General features: G+C 41.5%; 1 protein-coding gene across 2 annotated transcripts in view; it reads left to right on the top strand.

Annotated features, from left to right (window-relative positions):
* The window catches only part of celsr3 (cadherin, EGF LAG seven-pass G-type receptor 3), a 96,753-nt gene that overhangs the window by 6,646 nt on the left and 63,471 nt on the right, over window positions 1–26,636 (top strand). For both annotated transcript variants that reach the window (XM_031845411.1, XM_031845410.1), the window contains exons 2-3: window positions 17,072–17,415; window positions 19,950–20,238. In XM_031845411.1, coding sequence (XP_031701271.1) covers window positions 17,072–17,415; window positions 19,950–20,238 — 633 coding nt within the window. The remainder of the gene's footprint in view (window positions 1–17,071; window positions 17,416–19,949; window positions 20,239–26,636) is intronic.

Below are 26,636 nucleotides of genomic sequence, written 5' to 3'. Positions count from 1 at the left end.
TTCACTTTGTGGAAGAGGTGAGAAGTATGCGAGAAAAGGATGACGAGAAAGTATGTGTGTGATTTTGTGTGTGAAAACGTAACAGCAGATATCGCGGAAGGGAGAACACGTGTGTGAGAAGAGATAAGTATTTAAAGGCACTCCTGTCAATGTGAGATAACTATAATCATTAGTGGGCTTCTCATATCAAATTTGCATCAGTCTGCATGTTGGCAGCTTATGAGATACGCTGTTGCAAGCAACTGGTGCAAGCAGGTATTTTATTTCCAGCTTGGCGAGACATTTTTGCTGTTGGAAAAAGAACTGTGTAGTTATGAGCAGTGATCGGTATCACAGCACCACCCAAGCTGTTTGATTAATATGCAGTCTGAGTGCAGTCCAATTTGCCATTGTAAAATTGAAGAAAATATAGTAAAACAAGGAAGCAGACAAGTCGGACTGGCAGAGCCAAATGCGGTCACTTGCTGTTAAATGGTATCAATACTTCCTTCATTGGATTCATTACGTGATGAAATAGGACAGTGGGGGGTCAATCTTCAGAGTAAACCCATGGTCTATTAGTTTGAAGAGAAACACACTTTTATTTCCCAGGAAAATAGCCACTTAACTTAACTGACATGCTTGTTGACCTTCCATTACGTTGCTCACATAATGCAGTTAGGTTTACAGTACAAATATGTCATGGTTCTATGTTGAATTTCTATTTTAAGCTACTTTCTCTCACACAAGAATATAATAATCTTATTTTGTTGAAATCCAATGGATATATTTATTTGAGAAATAAGTCGATTTTATTCAAATTAGTTTTTATTTTGACGTTTCTTTGTTTGCATTTCCCAGTTAAGTTAAAGGCCTCCTAAAAGCTTTACAGGCTTCTTTGCTGTCAGTGATCAAAGCCTGAGAAACCCGATAAGGAAAAGAAACAAACGCATTCTTTTCACTTTGGTGCTGTGTTTGTATTCTGGCTTGGGAGTGTGTGTGACCTGCTACCCTATTTACACAGCTTTCATACCAGCCTCACTGGTGACGACAAAGGCTTATACATATTCAGTTTGGTGTCATTTTGATGTCATTTGTGAGTGAAGCGAATGACGGAGTGAGTGAGCAAATGGTTACGTTCGTGACTGAATGAGTAACCTGCGTTTGAGTGAGTGAGACCATTATCAAGGGAGTGACTGGGAATACGAGTGAGTGAGTGAGTTTAAACATTACAAAGTGAATTGTGAGAGAGTGAGTGAATAAAAGAGAAAGCAACTGACTAAATGTGAGAAAATGGGTGAGTGGGTGAATGGTAGAGGAAGTGAGTAAATGAGCAAGTGAATTAGAGTGCATATGACCGAGTGAATGAGTGACAGGTAAACGATTTGGCTTAAATGTTAGAGTATAAAGATAATGAGAGAGTGCACGAGTGATCAAATGTCTGATAGAGTGAGTGAGTGAGTGAAGGAATCAGCAATCAGGCACACGTGTGTGTTTGTGTTTGTGTGTGCACCATAAGCGGTATGTATGTATGTGCCAGCTTTCGTCTCTGTTTGCCTCCAATGTGCATTCAGTTCGACTCAACCAGACGTGTAGATTAATTTCCAATTTTCTCGCTGTTTCCCTCTCACTATGAAAGTATTTTACATTCTCTCTCTCTCTCTCTCTCTCTCTCTCTCTCTCTCTCTCTCTCTCTCTTTCTCTCTCTCTCCATCGCTCCAGGATTTGACAGTTATGAGATTATAATGAAACAACAGTCAGCCAGAGTCATGCTCGGAGCAAAGCTGTCACTTTCATTGTGTGCTGCGTGTTATCTGTGACTACCCGTCCCTCCTCTTCCCATCACTTTCTTCCTCTCCTTTATTCTAGCCGTCCTCAAATGTATGGATGAATAGTTGGCCGTCGTTTTCCCTCCTTGCGTTTCTTGTTCTTCTTTTTCATCATCCTTCTTTCCATTTGTTTCTCTTCCCTTCCGCTTTTTCCGGTCCTGTAGTTCCTTTTCCACTTACTGTACTTTGTCTCTCTTCTTCTATCCAGCTCCTCAGTCTTTAACCTTATGTAGCCTATTATTTCTCTATGCTATCTCTCTCTCTCTCTCTCTCTCCCTTCTTCTGTATTCACTGATCCACCCTCCTGTCCTCCAACTCTTCTCTTTCCCTCAACACTTCCCTTTAATCCTCACATAACTCTCATGGGCTGTGTCTCTTCTATGGCATATTCTTTTCAACTCTGCTCCTCCTCTCCTCTTTTCTGCTTTCTGTATGTGTGTGTGTGTATGTATGTGTGTGTGTGTGTGTGTGTGTGAGTGTGTTTGTGTGTGTCTATATGTCTGCTCCAGTGCCTGAATGTGTTGTGTTCGGATTTCCGCCTGATTTTTTACTTATGTGCATGTTTGAACAGTGTTTTCTAGTAGCAAAGTTTTATGTGTGCGTGCTTGTGAATGATTTGTGTTTGCACATAGTCCTGTGCAGATGTGTGTTTGTGTGTGTGTGTGTGTGTGTGTGTGTGTGTGTGTGTGTGTGTGTGTACTCTCAGGTGGCTCAAAGCATTGCACTTGAGAGTGTATTCATGCATTTTCAATGAATAATATCTATGAATGCCAGAGAGTGCCGAGACTACATTGCTTTATGTCTTGCTTTCTTACTTCCTCGGTCTTTCACACTTTGTTCTCCCTCTCTCTCCCATTTCCCTCCCTCTCTCCCGCTCTCTATCTCTTTCCCATTCTCAAAGCTCCTGACTATTGATTCTCAGGATAGTTCCCATATGTATGGGGCACAGAGATTAAACGCTGCATCCACGCTTGTGTTGCCAGCAGTTTAAGCACACACAGACACACACATTTACATTTGCACCAATGAAACTGGCTTTAGGGTCAGTTGGTCGAAGCAAGTGATGAAAATAAATCTAATTTGAGCTTGGCACCCCAAACGGCATTAGCTCAAGGTGCCCTTGAGCAAAGCAACCCCCAACTGCTCCTGTGGCCAGCAGCATAGACTGTGGTTGTACTGGCAAACTCCCAGTTGTGAATGTGTGTAGCCGTTTAAACGAGGAGCAGGGCTAAAAGAAAACATGAGCCTAACTAACATGACCCGAAACTACAATTTTGAACACAGCCTGTGTTCAACTGGCCTTTTTTTAACAGCGGACATTTTGACGTGACTGTAAGGGAAAGTGCAGGTGTAAGTAATAAAATGTACGATGGCTGATACACAATTAGCTGTTTTTGTTTCAGGGTCCTGGTTTTGTGCGTGCTGTCTCTCTTCACCGTCACACTGCCAGGACTTACTGGGACACTTGAATAAAACTGAGCAATCATTCATTTTATTTGTAACACCTGTCTTTTTCTAGTCAAAATGTGTGCTGTCAAAAAGGCCTGTTGCTATTACCAAAGTCGTTTTCTCGACAAATCTCAATCATATTAGTTTTCATCTTAACTACCACCATCTATGAACCCCCAAATACTGTACATGTCCACCAGTTGGTTTGGACACAAATATGATTCGACCTGTTTGGATCGCTGCTCTCACTCTGGTGTTGCTTACATACAGCATCAAAGTGCTGATTGCCAGATCCCCTTTCGTAAGTGAAAGATACTCCTAATTTGTCGTTATCCTGATATGGCACACCTGTGTAGCAGTGTGTCTGATGATGATGAGGTTGATGTCTAGTTAAAGATGCTTAAATTGCATTTTTGGAGCACATGTGAGAAGGAGAACTGCATAACAAGCTGCACACCACAAATCGTCACCTATTCTCACATCCAGTGGACATGGAGCAACATTTGGAGTTATGTTTGTGTCTACCTGATGGATGCAGGACAATGTTCTTTCCATTCCCTGGTTTGGTCTCAACTAAATCCTTAGAACAATATCTGCTAAATGTTCCACTTTGTTGAACTTCCTGCTGTATGTTGCTGTGCATTTAGTGCACAGTGGGTTTTATTAGAGCTTGTTTCAGGAGGAAACAGCTGTCTGAGACTGAACCAAACAGTGACCACTCTGTAGAAATAAAACAATATAGTAAAAGAGGCTATAAAGCTCCATAGAGCTGCAGAGTTGGTGATGCATTTTTGTGGTTTTGTCACTGTGAGCACACGTAGTTCTTTCATTGTAAGTACTTTGCTTAACGGAGCTATAAAGAATCAAGGTAAAATGTGGTAATCATAAATAACAATTTGTCATTTGTAAATTTGTGACACGCCGGCTCTTCTATGCATGTCAATAGCAGAGTGAGCATTCTGCAAATCAGTTAACACATCTAACGAGCCAGATGTGTTATCTTTGGCAAACTCAACGTGCGGCAGCCTTTTCCCTTCACTCACTTAGCTTTAATGGCTTCTGTGTGTGCTGGGGATTCTGGGAGTTTAGATTGTGTTGAGATTAAGGACGCATCACCAATACGTTTACACACCGGTTTACTATATGCTGTAATTGTTGAGGCAACTGCTAACTGTGACTCAGGTCAGTGCACCATGAATACACTTACAATATAGGTCATTGCGCTGATGTTAAGAAGAACCCTACCGATGCATTATGGGTGAGTACGCTGATGCTGTGTGTGTAAGGCAGCTAAAGCATTAACATATGGGTCAGAAAGGTCAACACCCAAGAGCTTAACACTCTGAATTATTCTCATTTTTTTTACCCAATATTACAAGCATGGATGTAAAATGAGGATAATTTATTGTTTTATGGCCACAGCTGAGAAACAGTCATTTGAGTATTTATATTTATCTATTGCCTTTATTTTACATTCCATGTATTTATTGTCTCCAGTGAAGAAAGAGAAGAATACATTTCAAAACAAAGATGCAGAAAGAAAACAATAGAGCTGAATAAAAACATTAATGTCATGAACCACTTTTAATAGTTTGCCACCTGAACCCTCAGGAAGCCCCACAGCCTTCACCACCAAAACCAAGTGGTTTTTATTTAAATGCCCGTTGAAATGCGCCGCCTGTGTTTACCACCCATCAACTATTGCTCTGTATTGATTTGACTTGTCAGAGGTTGGAGAGCTTGCCTCAGCTGTAGAGAGAGAGAGAGAATACTTCAATTATTTTGCCAGTGGTGATGATACAAATTAATTCATAGATGTTACAGGCCAGTACACAATGCTCAGCACTCTACAGGCTATATATTGTATGCTGTAATGAATATATGCTAAATTAGCTGACAACATCTGACACTCATTTTATTTCATGGTATTTTACCTCTATACTGTTTTTACAGCTACAAATGCGTCCTACAATTTATATAACCATCCAAAACGGACAAACCGGCATTGACGTTGTGTGTAGAGGTGAGAAAGGAAGCAGGGATTGAACTCTTCTTTTGTTCTTTACACAACTTTGTATGTCACTTTTCACGTGTACAACCCTATCATTGCCATCCAGGAATGTCTGTCTGAAAATGTGTGCCATATGTAAACAATCATGGCCTCTTGCTCATCTCTCTGTGTCGACTGGATTTTCATTCTGCCTTGGTGAGGCTTTTTGTAACAGCTCTAAACAGAAGGCGATTTGAGGGGGAATGAGGAGGGATGCTATCCTGCTTTTTAGCAAAATGACCAAAATGCATCCCCCTTGTTAACCCGCAAATCCCTCCTGTCGATCCCCTAGTAACAGAAGGAGAACAGGGGCAAAGGGGTTGTTGAGTTTAATGTTAGTCTCGTCTGCCTGACTCATTGATCCTTTATCTGACTGAGTTTGGTGCAAGTTAGAATCTTTGGCCATGACCAAGGCTCTGAAATATCAGAAGCCTACCTGTGCTGTGTATTGATAAATCCACTGCGCTGTCCGTGGTGCTGAAGTAGCAGACGGATTTCCGATTACAACTGTTCCGTCTTCCAGCGTGGTTTTCTAGCATAACCCGACCCTCACTGCTTCCTCTATGGGTATTAAATTATTCAACGCTACGCTGGTGTGCGTTGCTACATCATACATATAGTCTATAAACCTACAAGATATTTACGGAGGATAAAGAGAAACCGCATGAAAAAGCAGAAAACGGGCTTAAACCCACAGCATCACGAGCACAAAGCACTTACTACGTTTACTTAGCAACCATGATGACCTAGACAGTACATGCTGGCCAACCACAATGTAATGAAACTTTTAGCCCGCCATTAGAACCCATTAGACGTACACTCTTCATCTTCGGCCGGTCAGGGTCAAAATGCAGCCACCACCCGTCAGGAGCTAAATGGTTCGGATCAAGCAGAGAAGGTTGCAGAGTTCGACACAGTTCGACACAGAGAGCCAGATGGCAGGTTTCTTTATTGGGTAGTTAGTGTCCTGTAACCATTACACCAACGCTGGGAGCAAACCTGTGACCTGCAGAGGTGTTAACCAGTATTTGCCCTCTCTTTCATGTTTTAAAGGTATCTGTGTTGTAATAGCAGATGTTGAGCAGCAAGATTCTAATGTTTTATATAGTGTCACCAGGGCCAGTGTCTGTTCAAAGCTTTCTGTGCAGGATTTTTAGCTCACTGAAGGCCAAAGATATTAGGTGGTGGATGGGTTGGAGGGCCATGTCTGTCTGACACTATAAGGCCGTCACATAGTTAAGTGCTTGACAACTCAAAGCTTGTGTTAAAAGGAAAGTGGTCTGTCCCCCCAGCTTAAGTACATGGCTGCTGTTATTTCATGCAAATGGAAAAGGCAATTATCTTCTTTTTTCTAGGAGTTATAGAGAGGAATCAGAGTGACAGTTTCTGATACGGTGCCTGTTTCACAGCTTTCATTTATCCAGCTTTTGTCAGATTTGCACTCAGGTCTCTTTTACTGCAAATGGCAAGTTACCTTGCATTCACACAGCTGTGCACATCCCCATCTGGGAGCTGCCCTGTACAGTCCATTTGATACGGCTCATCTCGAGGAGGTGTGGTTTGAGTGGCAGGATGACTGCTGGGAAATAGTGATAACTTAGGCAACATTATGCTCAGGGGAATGCCATGACGGAGGGAAATTCAGACATGGTGGGCTCCCATGAGTGAATATTTTGCAAAGAGAGTTGAGAGCGTAACAAATGTGTGTTCCCTGCTGAGAGATTTGTAGTTGCACAGGGAAGCCGATGCTCCTGTAATCTGCTTCTCACACCTTTTTTTTTTTTTTTGTTGGTCACCCATATTCTTTTTCAGTTGACATTAAAGTGTGTATATTTAAAACCTTTAAATAATACTACCTCATTATATAAATAATGAATAGTTTGAGCTTGAGTTACAGTATTTTTTGAGGCAACGAACTGGAGTAGATTAACCCTCTGTGATGGAGAATCGATGCTCTTACCTCAAAACATTTTAGATTTGCTCCATCCAAGTTTGATAGAGGCTTTTTCTGTTCTTCACATTTATAGAAACAGACCCATGCTTTTCCTTTTAATAATCAAAACCACTCCCCAATTCCCCAGGAAGCACAGCCAATGTTCTTCCACTGCTCTTCTGTATCCTGTAAGAGAAAGTCACAAAAGTTTCCGTACATATCACTTAGTTGTGTTACACAAGCTGAATATGGTATCTGCTGTGATGTAGTATTCAGCCTGTGTAATGCATTAAACTTAGGGGAAGGTTACAGAGTTCCATTACAATCTACCTCTCTATAATTTGCTGGAATTGTAGCCTTTAATGAATGTTTGTGATAAAAGAAAGTTAATTAAATGTCACACATAGAGAAAGTGAATGCATCTCCCCCCCCCCCACTGTCTTCCTCTGCTACGCTCCAGCACCTTGCTGAATGTCTTTGTACTTTAACTGTGTCTTTAATTAGGAAGGCTGACATTTATCCATTACATTCTAAATTAAAAAAATACAGAGTACAGGGTGAAATTCAGATAGAGACCGCGGCACCAAATGAGGAGAAAGACTGCTTCTTCAACACACTCATACAATTAAGCATTAAGACACCGGAACATTATTCACATTTAATAAAAATATAAGTCCTTTTTTATCCTTAATAATCAGAACAGCCTGCGAATTGAGGACATTTGATCGAGACTCAGCAAAACTTTATCTGCAGGCAAAAGTTATTTTATCATGTCACAGTAATAAGAATTGCTTTACAGTAATCTAAAGAAATAAAAAACACATTAGAATGTCAAGTACATCACGTACAAAAAGCGTTTATTACAGGTCTCCTAACCTTTCAGACATCAAAGCGCCAGATGCTGAATGGCAAATGGAAATATAAGTGTTCATAAATAGCATTTTAGTGAATTGTTTGTGATGGTCTGAAGCTAAATGAAAATGGGTTCGGTCCAAATCAGCCACCAGGGAGGACTGAGAGGCACAACGTAGAAACACCAGGAGAGATCATTACATTACATTACAGTCATTTAGCAGACGCTTTTATCCAAAGCGACTTACAATTCAGAGTCTATCACATTTCTACACCGTAGGCACAACTACGGGAGCAATTTTGGGGTTAAGTGTTTTGCTCAAGGACACATCGACATGTGACTAGCAGAGCCGGAGCTGGGGATTGAACTGCCCTCTGATTGAAAGGCGGCCCTGCTATCCCCTTAGCCACAGTCGCCCCAGCAACAGACTGGAACTTCCCTGTTATGTTTAATGCTGTGTCATCGATAAATCATTACCGCATTACCTTTACAACATTAACATGATTACTGTAAACAAACGGGATCACCACAGACAGAGAGAGAGAGAGAGAGAGAGAGAGACAGAGAGAGAGAGAGAGAGAGAGAGAGAGAGAGAGAGAAGCCGGAAAGTGTTGAACTGTTGAAGTTTGTTGGATTGCTCTTTTAGGCTGTACAGCACTGCAACACTAAAAAAACACACTGTTCAGGTCAATCATAGTGACTGTATCAGCTTTGACAAGGTGGTGCATTGTAATCCTCATTACCACTTTCTTTTTGAATGAGAGTGTCTCACTGTTCTTTTTATCTGCTGCTGCTGTTAACTGGTAGTTAAGTGCTGCTGCTGATGTTGCGTCTCTCTTTAGGTCAGCTCGGGTCGACCACATTTAGGGTCGGGTCTAATTACCCTCAGATCTTTTTGGATCTGACGGATCTTTGGTACCTTTCAGATCAGCTCTCTTTTCTTGTCTTGTATTGTTTTGACTTGGGCCCGAACGTCCTCTAATGCGTAAACAATGGTTTGCCTTACTTTACGTTACTAGCTCACTACTACGCTGCCCCACAAGAACAATTGTGTAGAAAATAGATTCGATTTGGGATCTTTTCAGGCGCTCTCGCAGTGATCGGAGTGATGAAAACGTCTACACATCCTGCCACAGGTGCTGGAGTGTGAATGATTTACCAGAGAGAATGTTCAACTCACAATGTCATGCCCCAAAATACCAAATTATTTAACTGAAAAACAACCACCGCAGAAAAGGTGGAGCCCTGTTTACAGCGCCTTTGGGCCAAAAGCATTTCTTTTTATGCATGAAAAATAAATAAAAGTGTGGCTCTGCTTTTTTCCCCCTCACAAACGTAATGTCCCTGTGGTTGCACATTTGAGAGAAAGTACTCAAAGCAGCAGCAGCACAGTACAAACAAAGACAAAAAGATGCGAGATGGAGGATGATAGCTGCTGCTGCAAACAGCTGCAAACAGATGTCACGTCTGTATGTCAAAGAGGTCAGAGTGTGGATTTGTGTTATTTATCCGTACAGTAGACATGAGGGTGTGTTTAAATGTGATACGCGTCTTTGCATGAGAGAATGCTGTTTGTGTTCAGTGTGTGTGTGTGTGCAAGTTATCTGGTTTAACGTAAAGGATTAGTGCTTCTGTAAAAGAGTGGTTTAAACCATTATGTTGCACCGGCTGCTGTGTGTGTGTGTGTGTGTGTTGCTTTTTTTACTCTGTTCTCCTTTGCACTGAGTATAATGAGTGCCCAGACCTCAGGGGTAGAAAGGCTTTAAAAAAACAAACTGAGCGCAGAAATCAGCTGGGCCTGGGTTGTGTGTGTGTGTGTAAGTGTGTGCTTTGCAATGATGCATGCACAATATTGTTAATGTTTGTGTTATTTTACTGGCATGAATGTATGACCTGCCTCTCTCTGCAGTTATCCATTTATTCACTTATTTGTACTTATTTCTATTAAGTGCCATTTTGGCTGTTCATCATTTCACATTCTCTCCAGGAGTTATTTTCATGTGACTGTGCTTCAGACGGTGAGCTTTGTGTGCTCTGTTAACAACCTGAAACGTTGTTTGTTTTGTATGTTTAAAAAGGGCAACGTTTGTTCAGGGGCTGCTGTACCTATTTATTTTTCCTGACCCGCAGGCAACTTTTACCGCTGAAAACATAACACTCATCACATGTTTTTTTTGTTACTCAAGGATTTTGAAATTCAACCTGCTCATGTTATCTTACATAGACTTTTCGAGCACGATGAACACAGAGGAGAAACAGGAAAAGGCCAAACAAAGGGGTGTGACAACACAGTGCGAAATGGGATTTAAAACCATGTGATTGTGGATGCACGGACTGTGAGCTAATGGGCTGAAGGCACCATGACGGTCTTTAGTGTGTTTCAGAGTAGCAACATAGAGCTTTTGTCCAGTCTAAATCCAATTTTACTGTTTGGGGTTTTTGCATGCTAGTTGAAATATATATCTCCCCTTTTGGGCTTAAAAAAACAAAATCCCAACTCCTTATAGTACCGAGAGTGCAAACAGTTTAAGTCAAGCTCTTAAACAAAGTCAAGGCCATGTGTGAATTTCTGAATTGTTTAGGGATCTAAACCTCTCACCCCAGCAGTGTTAGCCTGTACAGACGGAGCTACACTGAGCCACAATGAATAATGAAGGAAAATACATGCCCAGTGATCCTCATTCAAAACGTATTTTAAATTGACAAGAATCCCTAGTGTTAAGATATGAACTGTGATTAATGCAAAACTCGCTCAGTGGTTATTCAAGGTTTTCCTCCCACAGTAACAGTGGTAGGAATTTGAACACGTGAGACATTTGAATGCTGTAACCGAATGGGTTAAAGAGATACTTTTACTTTTACAGCGAACTGCACGTCCTCTGAGGTCGAATGTCTGGTGAATGACTCTGTGTCCGAATCTGAAAAATGTGTTATAGCCGATACGATAGATAGTCTTGAAACCCCAGATTTGTTGTTCAAGCTATGGTGGGTCATTTATTTTAGAAACATTTTTTGTCCATTTGTTGACAATCTCTTTACATCCCGCAAATAACTCAAATGCTCTGAAAAACAATTATCTTGCTGTCCGATCATTTCATTCGGCCCAAATGTAATGATTGGACGCGCTGCCTGCCTGCCTGCCCAGCTTTAAATGTGTCCTCTCTCCTTAATGTAGGCCAACAAGCTCCTGTATGTCCTACACACTAATTGTGACAGTATACTGCTACTTTATCATTTTGTACCAACAGAAAATAATACAATAAGCGCACCAATCTGCAACCATGGAAGGCCACTGCCAATCAAACTTCGGAAAGGGAACGCTCAAAGATTTTCAAAGATTCGATGCCTTTTTATCGTCATCAAACTGTCCCTCCAACATCTGCAGTTTCCCTTTTTACTGTGGTGCAAAAGGTTACATGAACACCACATTAAACGCATTTCTTGATAGACCTTTTTTATAATCAATTTAGTCATTTTGAAAAACCTGCAAATTGGGACACAGATTTGGGACACCAAGCAATTGTGTGTTTTGGAATGTTTTTAAACTAGAATGAAAATGGATGAAGTTTCTTTGACTGCGATAGAGCTTCACGAACCACCTGAGCAGTATCTCCAAACCTTTGCTTGCTTTGCTCTGTGACTTTCTTCCTTAAAGGAAAAGGCCAGGGCTCTGTCTGGTGACCCCTCCTCCTGCCCTGTATTGCAGCTTTTAATATGTGCTGTGGGCTTATTGTGCGCTACTTTGCAGACTATTTCTGTCTGGATTTCCAGGAAGCGAGCTTGGGATGCTCTGACATTCAAGAAGCTTTGAGTTCGCTATTAGTCAGGCTACCTGGCGCAGGGAGATAGCACTGAACTCCTTCATCCCTTTGAAACGCTGGGGACCGTGCACCGAAGCACTGATCTGAGGCCAGCCTCTCTCTCAGGGCGTACTGATGTTCACGCATCCATGGGACCTCGCTGATGATTCCAGATCAGTTTGTTTATTCTTAGAGGCTTTATGCACGCCAGCCTCGAGCTCTCCTCCGTCTTTGAAGTGCGGACACACGAAGGGGGGAAATGTTGGCTCGAGGCCCACAGGAGCCGTGAAAGCTCCTCTCCGAGTTGTTATTTAGGAAGGGCTTTGTTTTCCCGTGGTGCTAAAGACGCTAAAATAACCTTCCATTTGTGTTTTTTTTTTGGTTTGGAGGTTATTAATGTTTTATTGTTTCCATGCACGCTAAAGCAGAGTGCCATGGAGAAAGGGCGATGAATTAGTTATGACTTCCTGGCTTATTGGGAAGTTGCGGACAAGATCACCTTTACTCACCTCTCACCAGGATTCGAAAAAGTAATTCAAAGTTGCTCCACGTCTTTATATTCTGCTGAGATACACCTGATGTCTCTTGATTCAGTTCTTGATATGAAGGCTTTGTATCCGAAATGATGCATCAGCCCTTTTACGGGTGTGATATATTGTCTGATAAAAAGGATTGACACCTGAGAATCCCTTAAGCTTTGGTAAGGATTTAAAAGATAGTCGGCAACTTATGTCCTTGTACACTTGATTCTCTCTCTTTATTGAGTGTCAGTATTGGACCTCAGCTTAACCCTATTTCTGAAATGTTTAGCATTTTCACATCAATATCTGATTAGAAATCTTTTGACTCTGAAGTGGCAGGTGAAGATATACATTCATTAAATTATTAAGTAATAATTTCTTCAACTGATAAAAGATCTGAGTTCTTTTCTGTAAAATACAGGGATGCATGTGTGGTGACCATTACTGACCGGTATTTATTTGTTCGTTTTGTTCCAAATCTTGTAAATTGAAATGAAAATTCTTTGGGTGGAAGATGGTCAGATGGATGGTTTTTAGTTAAAGACAGGAATGTGATACACAAAGTAAAGGTTGAATCTAAAAACGATATGTCCTCATGTATCCAGGCAATGCACAATGACTTTGTTTAAGTTGTGCTTTGAAGATAAACTTGAGGTGAAGTAAGGAATCCCTGCATACAGTTTCTAAGACTCTTACTTTCTTCCGTATTGAGCATTTTGGAAAAGAAGATGTGCCTTTTAACACAGCAGGAAACATTATAATTAGGCTTCATGTTACACCAGATTTTTCCTGAGACTCCAATGCTGCAACGACAATCCTCTGTTGGCTAACTTATAATAAAGAAGTTAAAACCTACCTTGCGGAAATTTGGGAAAATGGCCTTTATATTTTCGCAGACTTATTAGTTATGGCTTTCGTGTTTTCAGCAGAGCTGTAATTAGCATGTGCTTGTGTTAAATGTGTAGCCCATCTCATAGAAGGAGGTGGATGAATCATTGACCTGCTGACAGGAAGTGGACAGACGTTGGTGGTTGTAATTGCTGAAATGGTCATTTAGCTTGAATGGTTGTTTTTCTGTTCTATTTGAAACCTCCAATTGGCTTCATATGTGGAGGGATGAGTGAAGAGCCCTGTACTCATGCAGGTTGGCCAAATTAGCTGGACAGTCGACATGAAGGGAAACTAAGTGAAGATGTTTTACGTGTGTGTGTGTGTGCAAGGTTTACTGAAAGAATTGAATGGCTGCTTGGGGCGAGAATACCCCAGAAGGCTTATAAAATCGCAGTGAAGGTATAAACTGTCAGGCCCCGATACTTATTTCTTTTTTCATTTTAGCCTGTTAAATGTTTTGTTGAGTTGTGATATATTCCAGTTTGAAATGTCACTGTTGTCCCTCTGGGCCACCGGAGGGGATTCCTGAGGGCCTGTGACTCAGACGGAAAATGTTCAGCGGGCCTTGCAGAAGGAATTGTAGTGTTTATTTTCTTATCAGAAAACAATTAGGCGCACAGTCTGCAGGAGTCCAACATGGCAATTGCACACAAAACAGTGTGTCAACAAAACAATAAATAACCTTGGTGCAGAGGGATTGGTTGAAGGCAAATTGGAGAAAAAAACGTCTTTCAGCAATTGGAATAAAGCGTGTGAGAATGTGTTGCCGTGGAGTGGAGTGGTTTATTGTCCTTCCGAAAAAAAACATCTTAGGGTACAAATTCAGTGTGTACTTGCTCATATGAAGAAAAAAAAAGTCACAAGTGTGTTTATTAAAAACGTAATGTATGGTATGATATTGGTCTTCTAATCTAACGAAAGAAAGCAAATGCGAGTAAGTCCCAAAATGTCTCACTACTCCTTTAATGTTTGTCTGATTAAGGTTTATAGGGAAAGTGTTGGTGTTAGGCATCTATATAGATGGGATGGTTAACGCTTTGTGTCAATGGTAGGTGTAAAGTGAATAGGTGCATTCTTTAATGGATGTGTGTGTGTGTGTGTCTGTGTGTGTGTCAGAGAGATTGGGTCCTACTATACAGCAGATTATGGGGTCTTTTCATAGATCCATGTCTCATTTCAATGACAATGGGAGCTCAGCATCAATTACTGCGTCTTTGCATCGTGAGCCAGAGAGCTGATAATAAAGCTGGCTTTTAGCCTCAGAAGAAGAGGTGACATTTAATTACTTCACCTACTACTGCTGTGTGTTATTTTATTCTGTCTGTCTGTCTGTCTGTCTATCCATCATTTGTATCCATCTCTTTCTACAAATGATTCTGTTGATATGTTCCCTGATGCTTTTTTGTGGGAGTTTTCCTCTGCCCCTCCATGATGCCACTCCTCCCTCTGTCTATTCATTTATTAGGAAGGGCTCTGGATTTGAGTGTGTGTGTGTGTGTGTGTGTGTGTGTGTGTGTGTGTGTGTGTGTGTGTGTGTGTGTGTGTGTGTGTGTGTGAGAGAGTCTGTGTTAGAGGTCAGTAGGGAGTGTCTCATAATCCGGTAATCAAACCAGCTGCCGCCCGACCCAACCCCCATCGCTCTCTATATCTTCTGTCTCTCCTTCTCTTTCTCTATTTATTCAGTTTTTCTGTCCACATCTTGCTCTTTTTCTTGAGTCTTTTTCTATTTTGTCCTCCCTTCTCTGAAATGACTTATTGTTATAGTGTCTCTCTTTCCCTTCATGCCTTTTACATTTATTTATTGTTAGCTTTCTTCCTTTCTTACTTTTTGACACTTTATGTCAACGGCAAATGAGATGAAATAAAAATGTAATTCACTTCGTTCAAACTCCTTCATATTCATAACTTTTACCGTTTAATCAATTCAATAACCTCTCAAATTATGTTTTACAGTATTGGCAAAGGGAAAGAAGTGAACATCGATAATCAATCAATTATGTACAGCAGTCGTAAATTATTATTGATTGTGAGTTACCATAAGTGCCCGAGCTCTTTTTTCATGAATCCCTGGTTAAAGACCCTCGTTTCCTTTCTCATTTCTCTTCTCTTGTCCTCCTCCATCGTCTCCTTTGCTTCTTCCAGTATTTAATAAACCTCCTTCACCCTCCGTCGCCTCTGTGTGTCAGCATCCTCCCTCTCGCTCTTTCAACCCTCACACTCACTTCAATGCTGCCGTGCTCTTTCCTTTCCTTTTCTTTCTCTCCATTCTATCTTTTCACCACTTGCCATGTCCTTTTTTGCAACGAGAGGCATTCTTACACTTTCACTCTCTCGGTCTTCTTGTTCACCCTGCTTTACCTCCACGGCGCTGCAGAAAATTGCCCCCTCATGCTGGCGTGTGTCATGTGCATTTGTATTCTTTTACAGCTTATTAGCCAGCTTGTCGCACCAAATTGCTTTACGATATACAACACAGCCCGGCACTGGATTGTGTTCGTATCCAGTGAGTGCAGATGAAATGTGTCTGGCGTCAGTTGTTGAAACAGGTATTGCTGTGAGGGTTGTGACCTGCTGTGATTCGTATGAGCTCATTTCTTAGTAGTGACGGGTTTCAGAGGAAAGGAGCGCTGTGTTGAGTTTGTAAGCTGGATGTGAGGAGATGGGGTAGCTGATGTTTCCTATACACGAGAGCACTCTGTGGTACCTCCCCACCTCTCTGTCTCTCTCTGTCTCTATGAGGCTATTTCAATCAATGCTTTAAACCAACTTACTGGCTCACAAGGAAGTGTAGAGTTCAGAGGATCTGTTTTCTCTCTCGTACTGGAACATAAGATCAAATAATTAAAGTGGATTTCAGAAAATGACCAGGCTGTCTTATACCACAAATCACCTATCATGACTATCCACTGGATACATGGCGGATGACTAAATGAAAAAAAACTAAAATACTGCTGTCTTTGTGACAGATTTTGTATGTGTCTGGGTATGGCTGAATAAAGTCACATTTTAGTGGAAGAGAACATCTAATGAACAGTGGTTTTCCAGATTTAGGTCACAATCACATACAAGACCATCATGTCCTGTCAACTGATTGCCTGAAAATGTAAGCCAACTGTTACATACAGGCATGACAGCACAACAGATTGTAGAGTAGTTGAATTTAAAAAATAAAATTAACTGGAAACTTCATTCATAGTCTGGCCAGAGCAAACTTATTTTGCCATCAGATTATTTAAACATCAGTTTACTGTCAGTTTCAATCACCTGTAAACTTCTTTCCTTCTTCACTCAAGTATTTTTCTCTTGTATTTGTATGTGTGTAGATGTGAGTGTCCTTGTGTGATGCATGATAACATATGTAGTGAGACAGAGTCATGTCTAAGCTGCATATCTTCTGACATTGTTGTGACCTCCTCACCTTTTCTCTTCCCCTTTGTCATCCTTCCTCTCTGGCTCCCAGTCATTTATCGCCGTCTCTTTACCTCCGTCTCTTTACCTCCGTCTCTCCGCTCTTTGCTGTTTATCCCTGTCGTAATGCCTCCTCATGCCTCATGCCTCCCCCTTCATCCATCTCCCTCTTCTTACTCCATCTGTTCACACCTATATATCACTCTATGTCTTCCAACCCTCTCTGTTGTAATCTTTCTTCATCTCCTGCTCCTTCACCTCCTAACCCTTTTTGTCCATCCTCTATACACCTCATGAATGAGCACATTCATTCACCTAACCTTTTTTTTTTCCCTCCCTCTGCTCTCCTCTTATCTAGATGGTGTCCACAGCATTTCAGCCCAGTGCATTCTCCGCGTCCTCATCATTACCGAGGACATGCTGGGCAGCAGCGTCACTGTCCGCCTCCAGAACATGTCCCAGGAGCACTTCCTGTCACCGCTGCTGGGTAACTTCCTGGAGGGCGTGTCAGCGGTGCTCTCCGTGCCTGTCGAGGACGTTTTCATCTTCAACATCCAGCCGGACCTGGACGCGGCGCCAGGAGGGATCCTGAATGTCAGCTTCACTGCTGCGTTGCCTGGCGGACTCTTCTTCCCTTCTGAGACGCTGGAGGAACAGCTGTACCTGAACAGGCCGAGGCTGACGTCACTCACACAGATGGAGGTCAATTTCCATTTACAAATACAAAACATAGGAATCAGCATTTTTTATTAGTGTTTGTGTATATATCTATTACTACAGGCACATTACCTAAAATATAGATTCTAAGGGAAAAAAGTCAGTTGCATGCAGAAGCTTGAAATCAGGGTTACACGTAGTAAGACACATTCTGCAAACACATGGATCTTAAGACAGTCACTTGGGCATATTGTATGTGAACTGATAATAATAAAATACAGATGCCACGCCAGCGCAAGACATATGGCTTTATCCAGCAATATGCTGATGTGACTGCTGAATGTTTTCATGCATGAAATCACACACACCTGGACACAGCACGCACATCAGTCACATACACGCGCACACCCCCTCAGAGCATCGCTGTACATGCATGAGAGAGAGAGAGAGAGATGATTTGATAAAAAAGAAGAACAAGTGAAACACAAAGGAGAAAATATTTATAAAGGGAAAAGATTGAGCAACTCAGTGTCAAGAGATAGTTTAAGGTTGATAGCATACGACCTTTTCTCTACAGGCACTGTTACACAAACACACATGAACACATACCAACCGAATCTACAGTATATCCTCTCACTGTCTAAGAAGACACAATCCTGTGAGTACATCTGATCCTGTGAACTTAACAGCAAACAGTAGCTGTTCCTCTGGAAAGTAGACATTTATATGAAGCAGAATAAGGACAAATGAATAGATACATACAAGAAAATGAAGTAGTGTTAGTGTGATAGGGCTTGTACACTTCTCCAGGAAAACCATTTTTTCAGAGTATCCAAGTTCTTAATGACTGAGACCTGAGAAGATTCTGAGTTTCTTTTACTATGTTTTAACTTATTTTGCCATTTCTTGGTCCAGAGTGAAACATCTCAACATCTATTCTCTTCGATGGATCACTGTGAGGTCAGAATCTGGATGTCAAAAGCTACTATGCCTCCAGTCTATGTGCCTTCACTTATCAGAGGGGGTGTAGCATCCTCTATATGGAGGATTTGTAGGGGAGTGATTTGAAAGCTATGATCTTTAAAGAATATAGTATCGGTTGGGCTCTACTTTGTAGCCTGAGAGGCGCAACCCAGGGCATAAAGGTCCTTGAACCGACGAGCGTATTCATATTATAATTAAGAAGCTTCTTTCATCTGAACTATGGCGGCTTGACATTAAGAGGACGATATCTAGAGAGATTTAAATAAGTAAATCAAAATATGACTGTCCGTTTGTCAGGGAGGTGACTGTGATATTTTAGCATTGACACGATAACACCTAACAGCTAACTTTTCTATTGTTTCTGCTCCAGTCAGTTTCCTTCGGTATCTCCAGTCTCTCAGAGTTTATCTCTAAAAAGGTGAAACATTTCTATTCATGTTATAAGCTACCATTGACTAGGTGACTAACGTTACATGCTCGTCTAACTTGAACAACTCCTTCATTTATCAAACAAAGACATTTTCCCTTTGTTGGTGTTTCTGTGGGTGATTAACATTAGCCTCGTGCGATAAGTTGCTGTTGTTGAATGTTAACAAAATTATCTTTTTCATCTCAAAATTATTTGCATTAAAATACATGCGTCCCCCCGCTACCGACTATATAGAGCTTCTCTCAAATCTCGACTCCAAATCTTTCTTCTTCACTCTTCTTTTCTTCGCCACAGCTGTGCCTGCTGCACATGGCAGACATTTTGACATGTCATAGAAAGGGAGGGACTGGTGTAATCAATAACCTTAATTAAGGTTGCTGTCAACTGTGGTGCTTCAATTTCCGGGCCCTTGTATTGGTTAGTTGGCTAGTTCTTCCTGGCAACCAAGTAGCCTATATTTATTCATGTATTGTTCGATTTCAAGGTACTTGTACCTCTCTTGATGGTTTCCATTTTAGGCTATTTTATACTTACACTTACCTACATTTAAGAGGGAAACGTTGCACTTTTTACTGTACTACTTTCATCTGACAGCTGAAGTTCCTGGTTACTTTTCAGATTTTACTTTCAAAGGGTCCGTTAATAAAAATAAAATGTGCTGTTATGGATTGAAGAGTATATAAAGTAGTTAAAACAAGCTGCTCCTGACCAGATTCCACAAAAAATATCTAAAATTATTGGACTCAATAATCTAAAAATGTTATTTATGATAATATATCACTCACAAGCCACTTTTACTTGGATACTTTAAGTACATTTTTTTTTTAGTACTTACTACTTTTGCTTAAGTTAATGATTAAATACTTCCTCCACCACTGTTTGAATGGCTTACTGGAACACCTGAAAGAGACAACATTACTGTTAGTAGTTGCACATGTGCTTTTACTGCTATTATTAGTTAGAAAAAGCGTATTGTATGTTTCGGCTTGCCAGACAGAATGATGAGAAAGGCCCTTAATGCTGAGCAGTGAAAACTAGAGTAACAGAAGCTAATCTGAATTGGGACGCCATCTGGAACATCGACAACAGTAACTGTTCACATGTCAACACAGCAATAACATTCCTCACAACGACTTCCGACATCTCTCCTCTCCCATCACTCCAGGTCCTCCCGTTCGACGACAACGTGTGTCTGCGTGAGCCGTGCCAGAACTACATGAAGTGCATCTCAGTGCTGCGCTTCAACAGCTCCGCCCCCTTCATCTCCTCGCCCTCCATCCTGTTCCGTCCCATCCACCCCATCGCAGGCCTGCGCTGCCGCTGCCCAGTGGGCTTCACGGGTGATTACTGCGAGACGGAGATCAACCTGTGTTACTCCAACCCCTGCCTGAACGGAGGGGTGTGCGCCCGCAGAGAGGGAGGGTACACCTGCATCTGCCGTGAAGACTACACTGGTGAGTGCTGCGTGCTGTAGTGAGGGAGCGTGCATGACTTTGTGCTGCTGTGGCAAAAGGTGAGGTCATGGAAAATTGCTCCAATTTAGCTGATTTTGTTGGTTCTTTATGGATATGTCTGTCTTTGCGCTTATAAAATACACATGCAGTGTGTTTGCGTGAGGTAGGGGTGGTGGTATGGACATGTTGATTATGAACAGTAGTGCTAGAATGTTCACATGTTTGTTTAATTAAAGCAAGTGGAGAATAAACCCAATTTCTTTCCATCCATCTTTTATTTTTGGAAATATCTTAAGCAATTTACCTATTGCTAATGCCCTAAAATAAATAGAAATCACCCACATCTAACTGGAAATGTCCTTGATCTTGATCACTCTTTTTAGCCAGTCAATAAAGTAAGATAGAATTCAATGTCAGTGAGTACAGAGCTGAGTTTTAACAGACCTTTGAAGATGGTTTTGAAAGTGCTGATGAAGCTGCAGCTCCTCACATCCTCAGGCAGGGTGTTCCCCTGATTTGTGGCCTTTACAGAAAATGCTGATCACCCAATTAATAACATAAACCAGGTCCTCATATGTATTCTATAATTTGGCACTGTTTACACCGCAATGCTTGAATTTGATGGATAGGACAGAGAGTAGTGTGTTTATTTGTGTGTTTGTTGTGTCTTGGTGTAGTCTTTAACTCCAGACTGATAAACCAAAACTGACTGTCTGTGCCTTTGTTCATGTCCCATGTTGGCTTCCTTTTTGATCCACTCTGTTTTAACTCTGTTGTCGTGTTGAGCTGAACAACATGAAAACACACACTCTGCCGCCTGGGAGAGCTCCCCCCACTCAGCTCTCTACCTGTGACTTTGTCTTCTACACACACACACACACACACACACACACACACACACACACACACACACACACACACATTTTGTTCTTTCTTACCTTCCCCAAACTCTCGACTAATTCCCTCTCTCTCTCTCTTTCTCTCTGCCTCCCCTTCATACTGTTACATTGCCTCAGTCTTTGAGCCATTGACTAGACTGTTGAAGAGGGTAGATGCTATGAATGTCAGTGTGTGTGTCAGGGGGATATTTCACATTGCCTTTTATTTCGAATCAAAGGAGAGCGGGGGGAGTGAAGCTACACTTTTCTTTCATGAGACAGAGTGTTTTCCAGCGAGATAGAGGAATGAAGAAAGAGAGGGGAAAGAAGCAAAGGAGAGCTGGAGGTAGTAAGGGACAGAGAGCGAGTGGGAGGGACAGAGAAAGACAGAATAGAGTATGATGGAAGGAAAGCGAAAGAGAGACGGAGGGAGTCGGGAAAGTTTGAGAAAATGGAGAGAAAGACGGAAAGTAGGGAGAGAGGCAATGGGAAGTGAAGGGAAAGAGGAAATCATTTTTTGATTTTGGGAGACACCAGTGAAAAGTTGATAATCAAGAGAAAAACTTGTTGGGTAGGTTGACTGCAGGGGGTCCACCGCTCATGAGATCCACCACAGAACTTATCTTCAAAGAAAATGTGTCACTTTTTTTTAAAGGTGGTTCATCCATTACTCCTGTCGTTTCCTTCTTCCAAAACAGTGATGAAGAACACCAGAAAGATGACTGATGGTGTAGCTCAGCCAAAAACACAGAAGCTATCAGCACATTAGCGAGTCGTTCGAGACTGAGCTGGTTTGTAACCGGTACCAACAACATTACCTTCACTTTAAATGTCTCTCGTCTGCTGTGCTCTGTGGGTGGAGGGGTTAAGCCTCAACACAAAAGCGGAGGATATTAATGATCGTGTGAAATGTTAGCAGTGGCGCCCATACTTGTGAATATAGGGGAAACACTGGAGTATGACATGAAATGACTGAGAATACATGAAAAGCTGGAACATTGTTGAAGCTCCACTTTTTAGGTTGAAAAAAACAACAAATGTGCTAAAGCTTGGATGACCAATGGTGTGGGACTGCTTGCATTTATTTCTATCTACAGCATACCACTCCGATTCACCAGACATTCCCAAACCTCAAAATAGATGTCATACAGTGCACATCTTGCACCGTGTGACATGCAATGAACATGCAAGATCGCTGTCCGCTCGAGATGTGTAAGGGCCCGAGGACGGAGACAGAGGAGACAGAGAGGATAACAGATGGGGACATAAAATCAGTGGTAATAAAAGTCGTAAAAGAGGACAGAAAATCTGTGAGAACAGGAGGGGCAGAGAAAAAAACAAACAAAGAAAGAAAGTTAAAGATGGGACAGGAGAGGGAGAGAGTGCAAACAGCATGAGTATGAGAGATGAAGGAAAGGACGGAGAAGAGGCGAGGGAGACGGATGAATTCACAGAGACTAACATGGAAGGAGGGCTTCAGGGGGAAAATGGGGCGAGAGACACCTGGGAGCAATGAGAGAGAGAGAGGGATGTAGGATGAGAGTGAGGGAAATCAGATGGGTTCTGGGTAGTCAGTGTTTTGCTTTCCTTGCGTAGGCGTCGGGTGTTGCGGTGTCTTGTCAACGCCCAGGGCTAGTGGGAGGAAGAGGAGGAGGAGGACCAATAACCAGGGACGAATTGATTCTGCAACACACCGAAATCTCCAGACATCTCCCAACCAAGTTTGCTCTCTACCACATTCATTTTTTTTTCTTAATTTTTCCATCCTACCTGCCTTCATCATTCCTCTCATACATTGCTTTTCCCTGAAACTCCATGGATTTCTCTCTCAGGCGGGAGCTGAGCCGGGGCTTTTAAACCGAGACTGGAAACCTTCTTTTTCCTCTGAGTCAAATATATTTCTGACGCTAGAACAGAAGCCTCCAATAGACATGTGTGAGGTGTGAACAAATTTCTTTGGTGTTTCTTTACTCAAGCCAAATGTTTATGTAAAAAAATAGTTTCATCAGCTTAAATCATAAAATTGTGAAATGAGCGGTCCATCCGATCCCCTGGAGAGTGAAGTCAGGCCTTGTTGGCTCAAGTTAATGTTTGTTAGTGAGCTGGTGGTCATCAAAACTATAGAGCATAATAGAACATTGTAATAAATGTATGTAAGTAATCTGTAGAGCACTTTTTAAAAAACAAGTTACAAATTACTTCATACAAAGCAGCAAATAAAACCAACAATAATAAAAGCAAATTGAAAACCTTGGAGTTATAAGTAAGTGGACTCAGCAGGTGAAGGCCTCATCCAGGTAAAACTGGCCTCTTTAAGAAGTCTCTTCACTTCTTCCACCAGACAAAAGATAAAAAAAACAAAGATTTCACAATGTAACCTCAGGCTAACCCGTCTCTAAACCACACGTTTAACCCTGGGATAAGAAAGGTTTGACACTGCATGAGGGTTACAACCACTTTATACCCACAGGGTATAAACCCTGCTGTGAAGAAGGGTTAACACTACCTTTATGGTGTCAACCCCACAGAATAGTGTGCAACACTGCATCAGCAGGGGTCACATGTCGTTCAGCTGAGTACTGAATACACAACCTTAGCCCAAGGTTTATATGAAACTGCGAGGAACGCTTTTGTGTAACAAAACAAGAGTTAAAGTTAAAATTCTGCTTAATTCTAGTGTGAAAACCGTTATTTAACTCAAATGAACGGCTCTTTTGATATCTTGGTAATATTAACAGCGCAAACAAATCAGCCCATCATTGAATGATTCTCTATCTTATAGTGTTGTGCCGCCATTTAAAAAAAAAGTATGAATTTGATCTTTTGCTGATTTCTCATAGACATACATCTGCCGCCTTAAGTATAATTCATTTAAATGGGTAAGACAGCTGTTGTGGTATTTTAAGGAGAAACCAGATATGTTGTTTTCAAACCTCAGCCAACTGAACAAATCCAGATTCCATCCAATAGATTTCCTGTGAAATGCAGCTGTTAGAGATGGACTTGTTGAGATTATACCTTTTAGACTTGAAATGATTTACCATTGCTGTTAAACGGGATTTAAATGAGGCTGTGAATCAAGTATAGTTGTCGGACAAGTGATAAAAGGAACAATTTGTATTAAATGTGGATTAATTAGCTTCTGCTGCTCTAATAAAGCTCTCTATTTCCAGGGTGCCTCACTTTGGAGTTTATCAATTGGAGGGAAGCTTTAGTCACACCTCCTGCAGCTACAGTTGCTTAAACTCAGCCGAAGCGCTGCAATCTGCACTCTTTTATTCATTAGACTTAAAATATTTCTAACCTCGAGCGCTCATTTATCTCAGAAGCATGCAAAGCTTGCAGCTGAACAGTCATTAACCCGGAAAAAAGACCTGAGAAGCATAAAGAGAAGTTCCCAGCGGACAGTCAACCTTAAAGACGGAGATAACAGCAGACAGAAAGAGAGGATGTCTGATCGTTTTTACCAACTGAAAGAACACAGACTCAGAAGTGATGAAGAGAGGTGTACACTATGCAGATTACAGTGAGATATAATACGAGGGATACGCCTCGGAGAGCCGAGAGATGCAAAGAGGAGATGGGGGACAGAGAGAGAGAGAGAGAAGCACGGATGAAGACTAAATTAGTTTGTGAGGAGATAAAACGGTGAGCCGTGAGGAGAGAGGACACAGGTAGAAATCAAATTGCTTTGTTGTGTGAAGCAAGAGAAAGAGACGGGGAATAAATGCGGTAGGCAGAGGTGAGATTAGCTTTGGATGTGATAAAGCAGATATGCATGTTAAACTGAGAAATCGAATGCAGCGGACGGGGAGGGAAACAGATCACACATGCAGAGCAAATTAGCTCGAGGTAGCTAAGACTGTGTGAGGCTTTTGAAGAGTAATGCTAGTGGCAAGTTTTAACCTTTGGGAGAAGGTGTTGACGGTTTAAAAGTTAGGAACTGAAGGGAGTGGAAAGAGTAATGAGCCACCGAGAAGGAGAGAATGCAGACATTTAGTAAGTTGAGGTGAGATTGAAGTAAAATCTTTGGTTAGTGCAAGACAGAGAGAACGGAGGAACCGGGTAGACGGAGAGAATGAAGAAGGAGTGAGGTGGGTGATGAATGCAGAGTAAGTAAATGATGTCTGGTGAGATAAGTTGGAAAGTATAAAGGTGGTATAGAAGGGACATGAATAAAGAACTGACTGGAACGGGGGGGGAGTTTGGCGTTATCACCCACAGGGGAGCTGTAAGTGAACTTAAAAGTACATCAAAAATAGAACAACTAAAATCTGACTCAACAGTCTGCATAACTGTTTATTGATCCCCCCGTGGTGCACACCTCGGCAGTCTGTGATAAAGCAGAAATAATGTTCAGCGTACTGAACACATGCCCAATGGCAGAACTGAGCTGTGAAATCACAGCTAATGGTTAAGCTAATCTGAGCTAATTATGTACTTAACTTACAGCTTCCACGTGACACCAAGAAAATTGATGTTTTGAAGCTTTATGTTCACTGTTGAACTAATATTTTTTTGCAGAAGCTACATGATTTTGACGACATATTAACATTTATTTATTTATTTATACATTTGTTTTAAGACAAATGCAATTAACCAAAGCTCTCTATTGAACAAAAGGTAAAAACAAGTCATTTCAGAATGAAGGACTCAATTGAGGAATTAATTAATCAGCCATTTATTGATAGCATATATCATAAACACAGCGTTTATGAACAATTACACAGCTAGTTATTGTAGAAATAATCACAACACAGGAGCAAAAATAATACGACAATGTACTCCCTCGAGAATTCAGCAATTTAAAGTTAGGACAAAGGAGAAAGTAATGGAAAGTCAATTAGTTTTGAATTGATAAGACACAATGTGAGGGTTGGAGACATTGGTTGATAAGACAGCAATAGTACTTAGAGTAGATGAGATTAAAATAGATGAGTGAGTTCCTAACACCCAAAACACGGCAGGCAGCAGCGAAGTGCGGCTTGCTGCAATAATTACATTTTGTAGCCAGGAGGCGGGTTTACGTGTTTCAGGCGGGAAGCGATTCTTTGTAACATGTCAAAATGCCACAGACGACACAAGTCTCTCTGCTGATAGGCTGCGGGTATTCTCTGGCTGCAATTTGTCGCCAAGAGTTAAACCGTTACCAAACTAAACTATCCGCAACTTGTAGCTCGGCTGCAGAATCAAAATGGCCGCAGCTTGCTAAGCTCGGAGCGGCCGCCGCAGCTCTCCGTTGACATTGCACGGCAGCTCACTGCAGGCCGCGCTTCACCGCTGCTCAGGTGAAAGTGTAAAAAATGGCATGGTATGTTATGTGAAGAAAGATCACGCAAGAGATGAAGTTAAGCAAAAAAAGAAACGTTTGAAAAGACAGAGTGAGGGGAGTGAAGGAGGGGGAGAGATGATGGTATAGGATGAATTCAGAAGACTCAGTGACATTAATTTTAGAGGTCACTAATCGAATGAATGTGTGTGTGTGTGTGTGTGTGTGTGTGTGTGTGTGTGTGTGTGTGT

This window comes from Anarrhichthys ocellatus, unplaced genomic scaffold, assembly GCF_004355925.1.
Source record: "Anarrhichthys ocellatus isolate YVR2014 unplaced genomic scaffold, GSC_Weel_1.0 scaffold5, whole genome shotgun sequence".
In the NCBI taxonomy this organism is placed as follows: domain Eukaryota; kingdom Metazoa; phylum Chordata; class Actinopteri; order Perciformes; family Anarhichadidae; genus Anarrhichthys; species Anarrhichthys ocellatus.
Note: the sequence above shows the minus strand (reverse complement) of the source record. Positions and strands in the feature narration are given on the sequence as shown.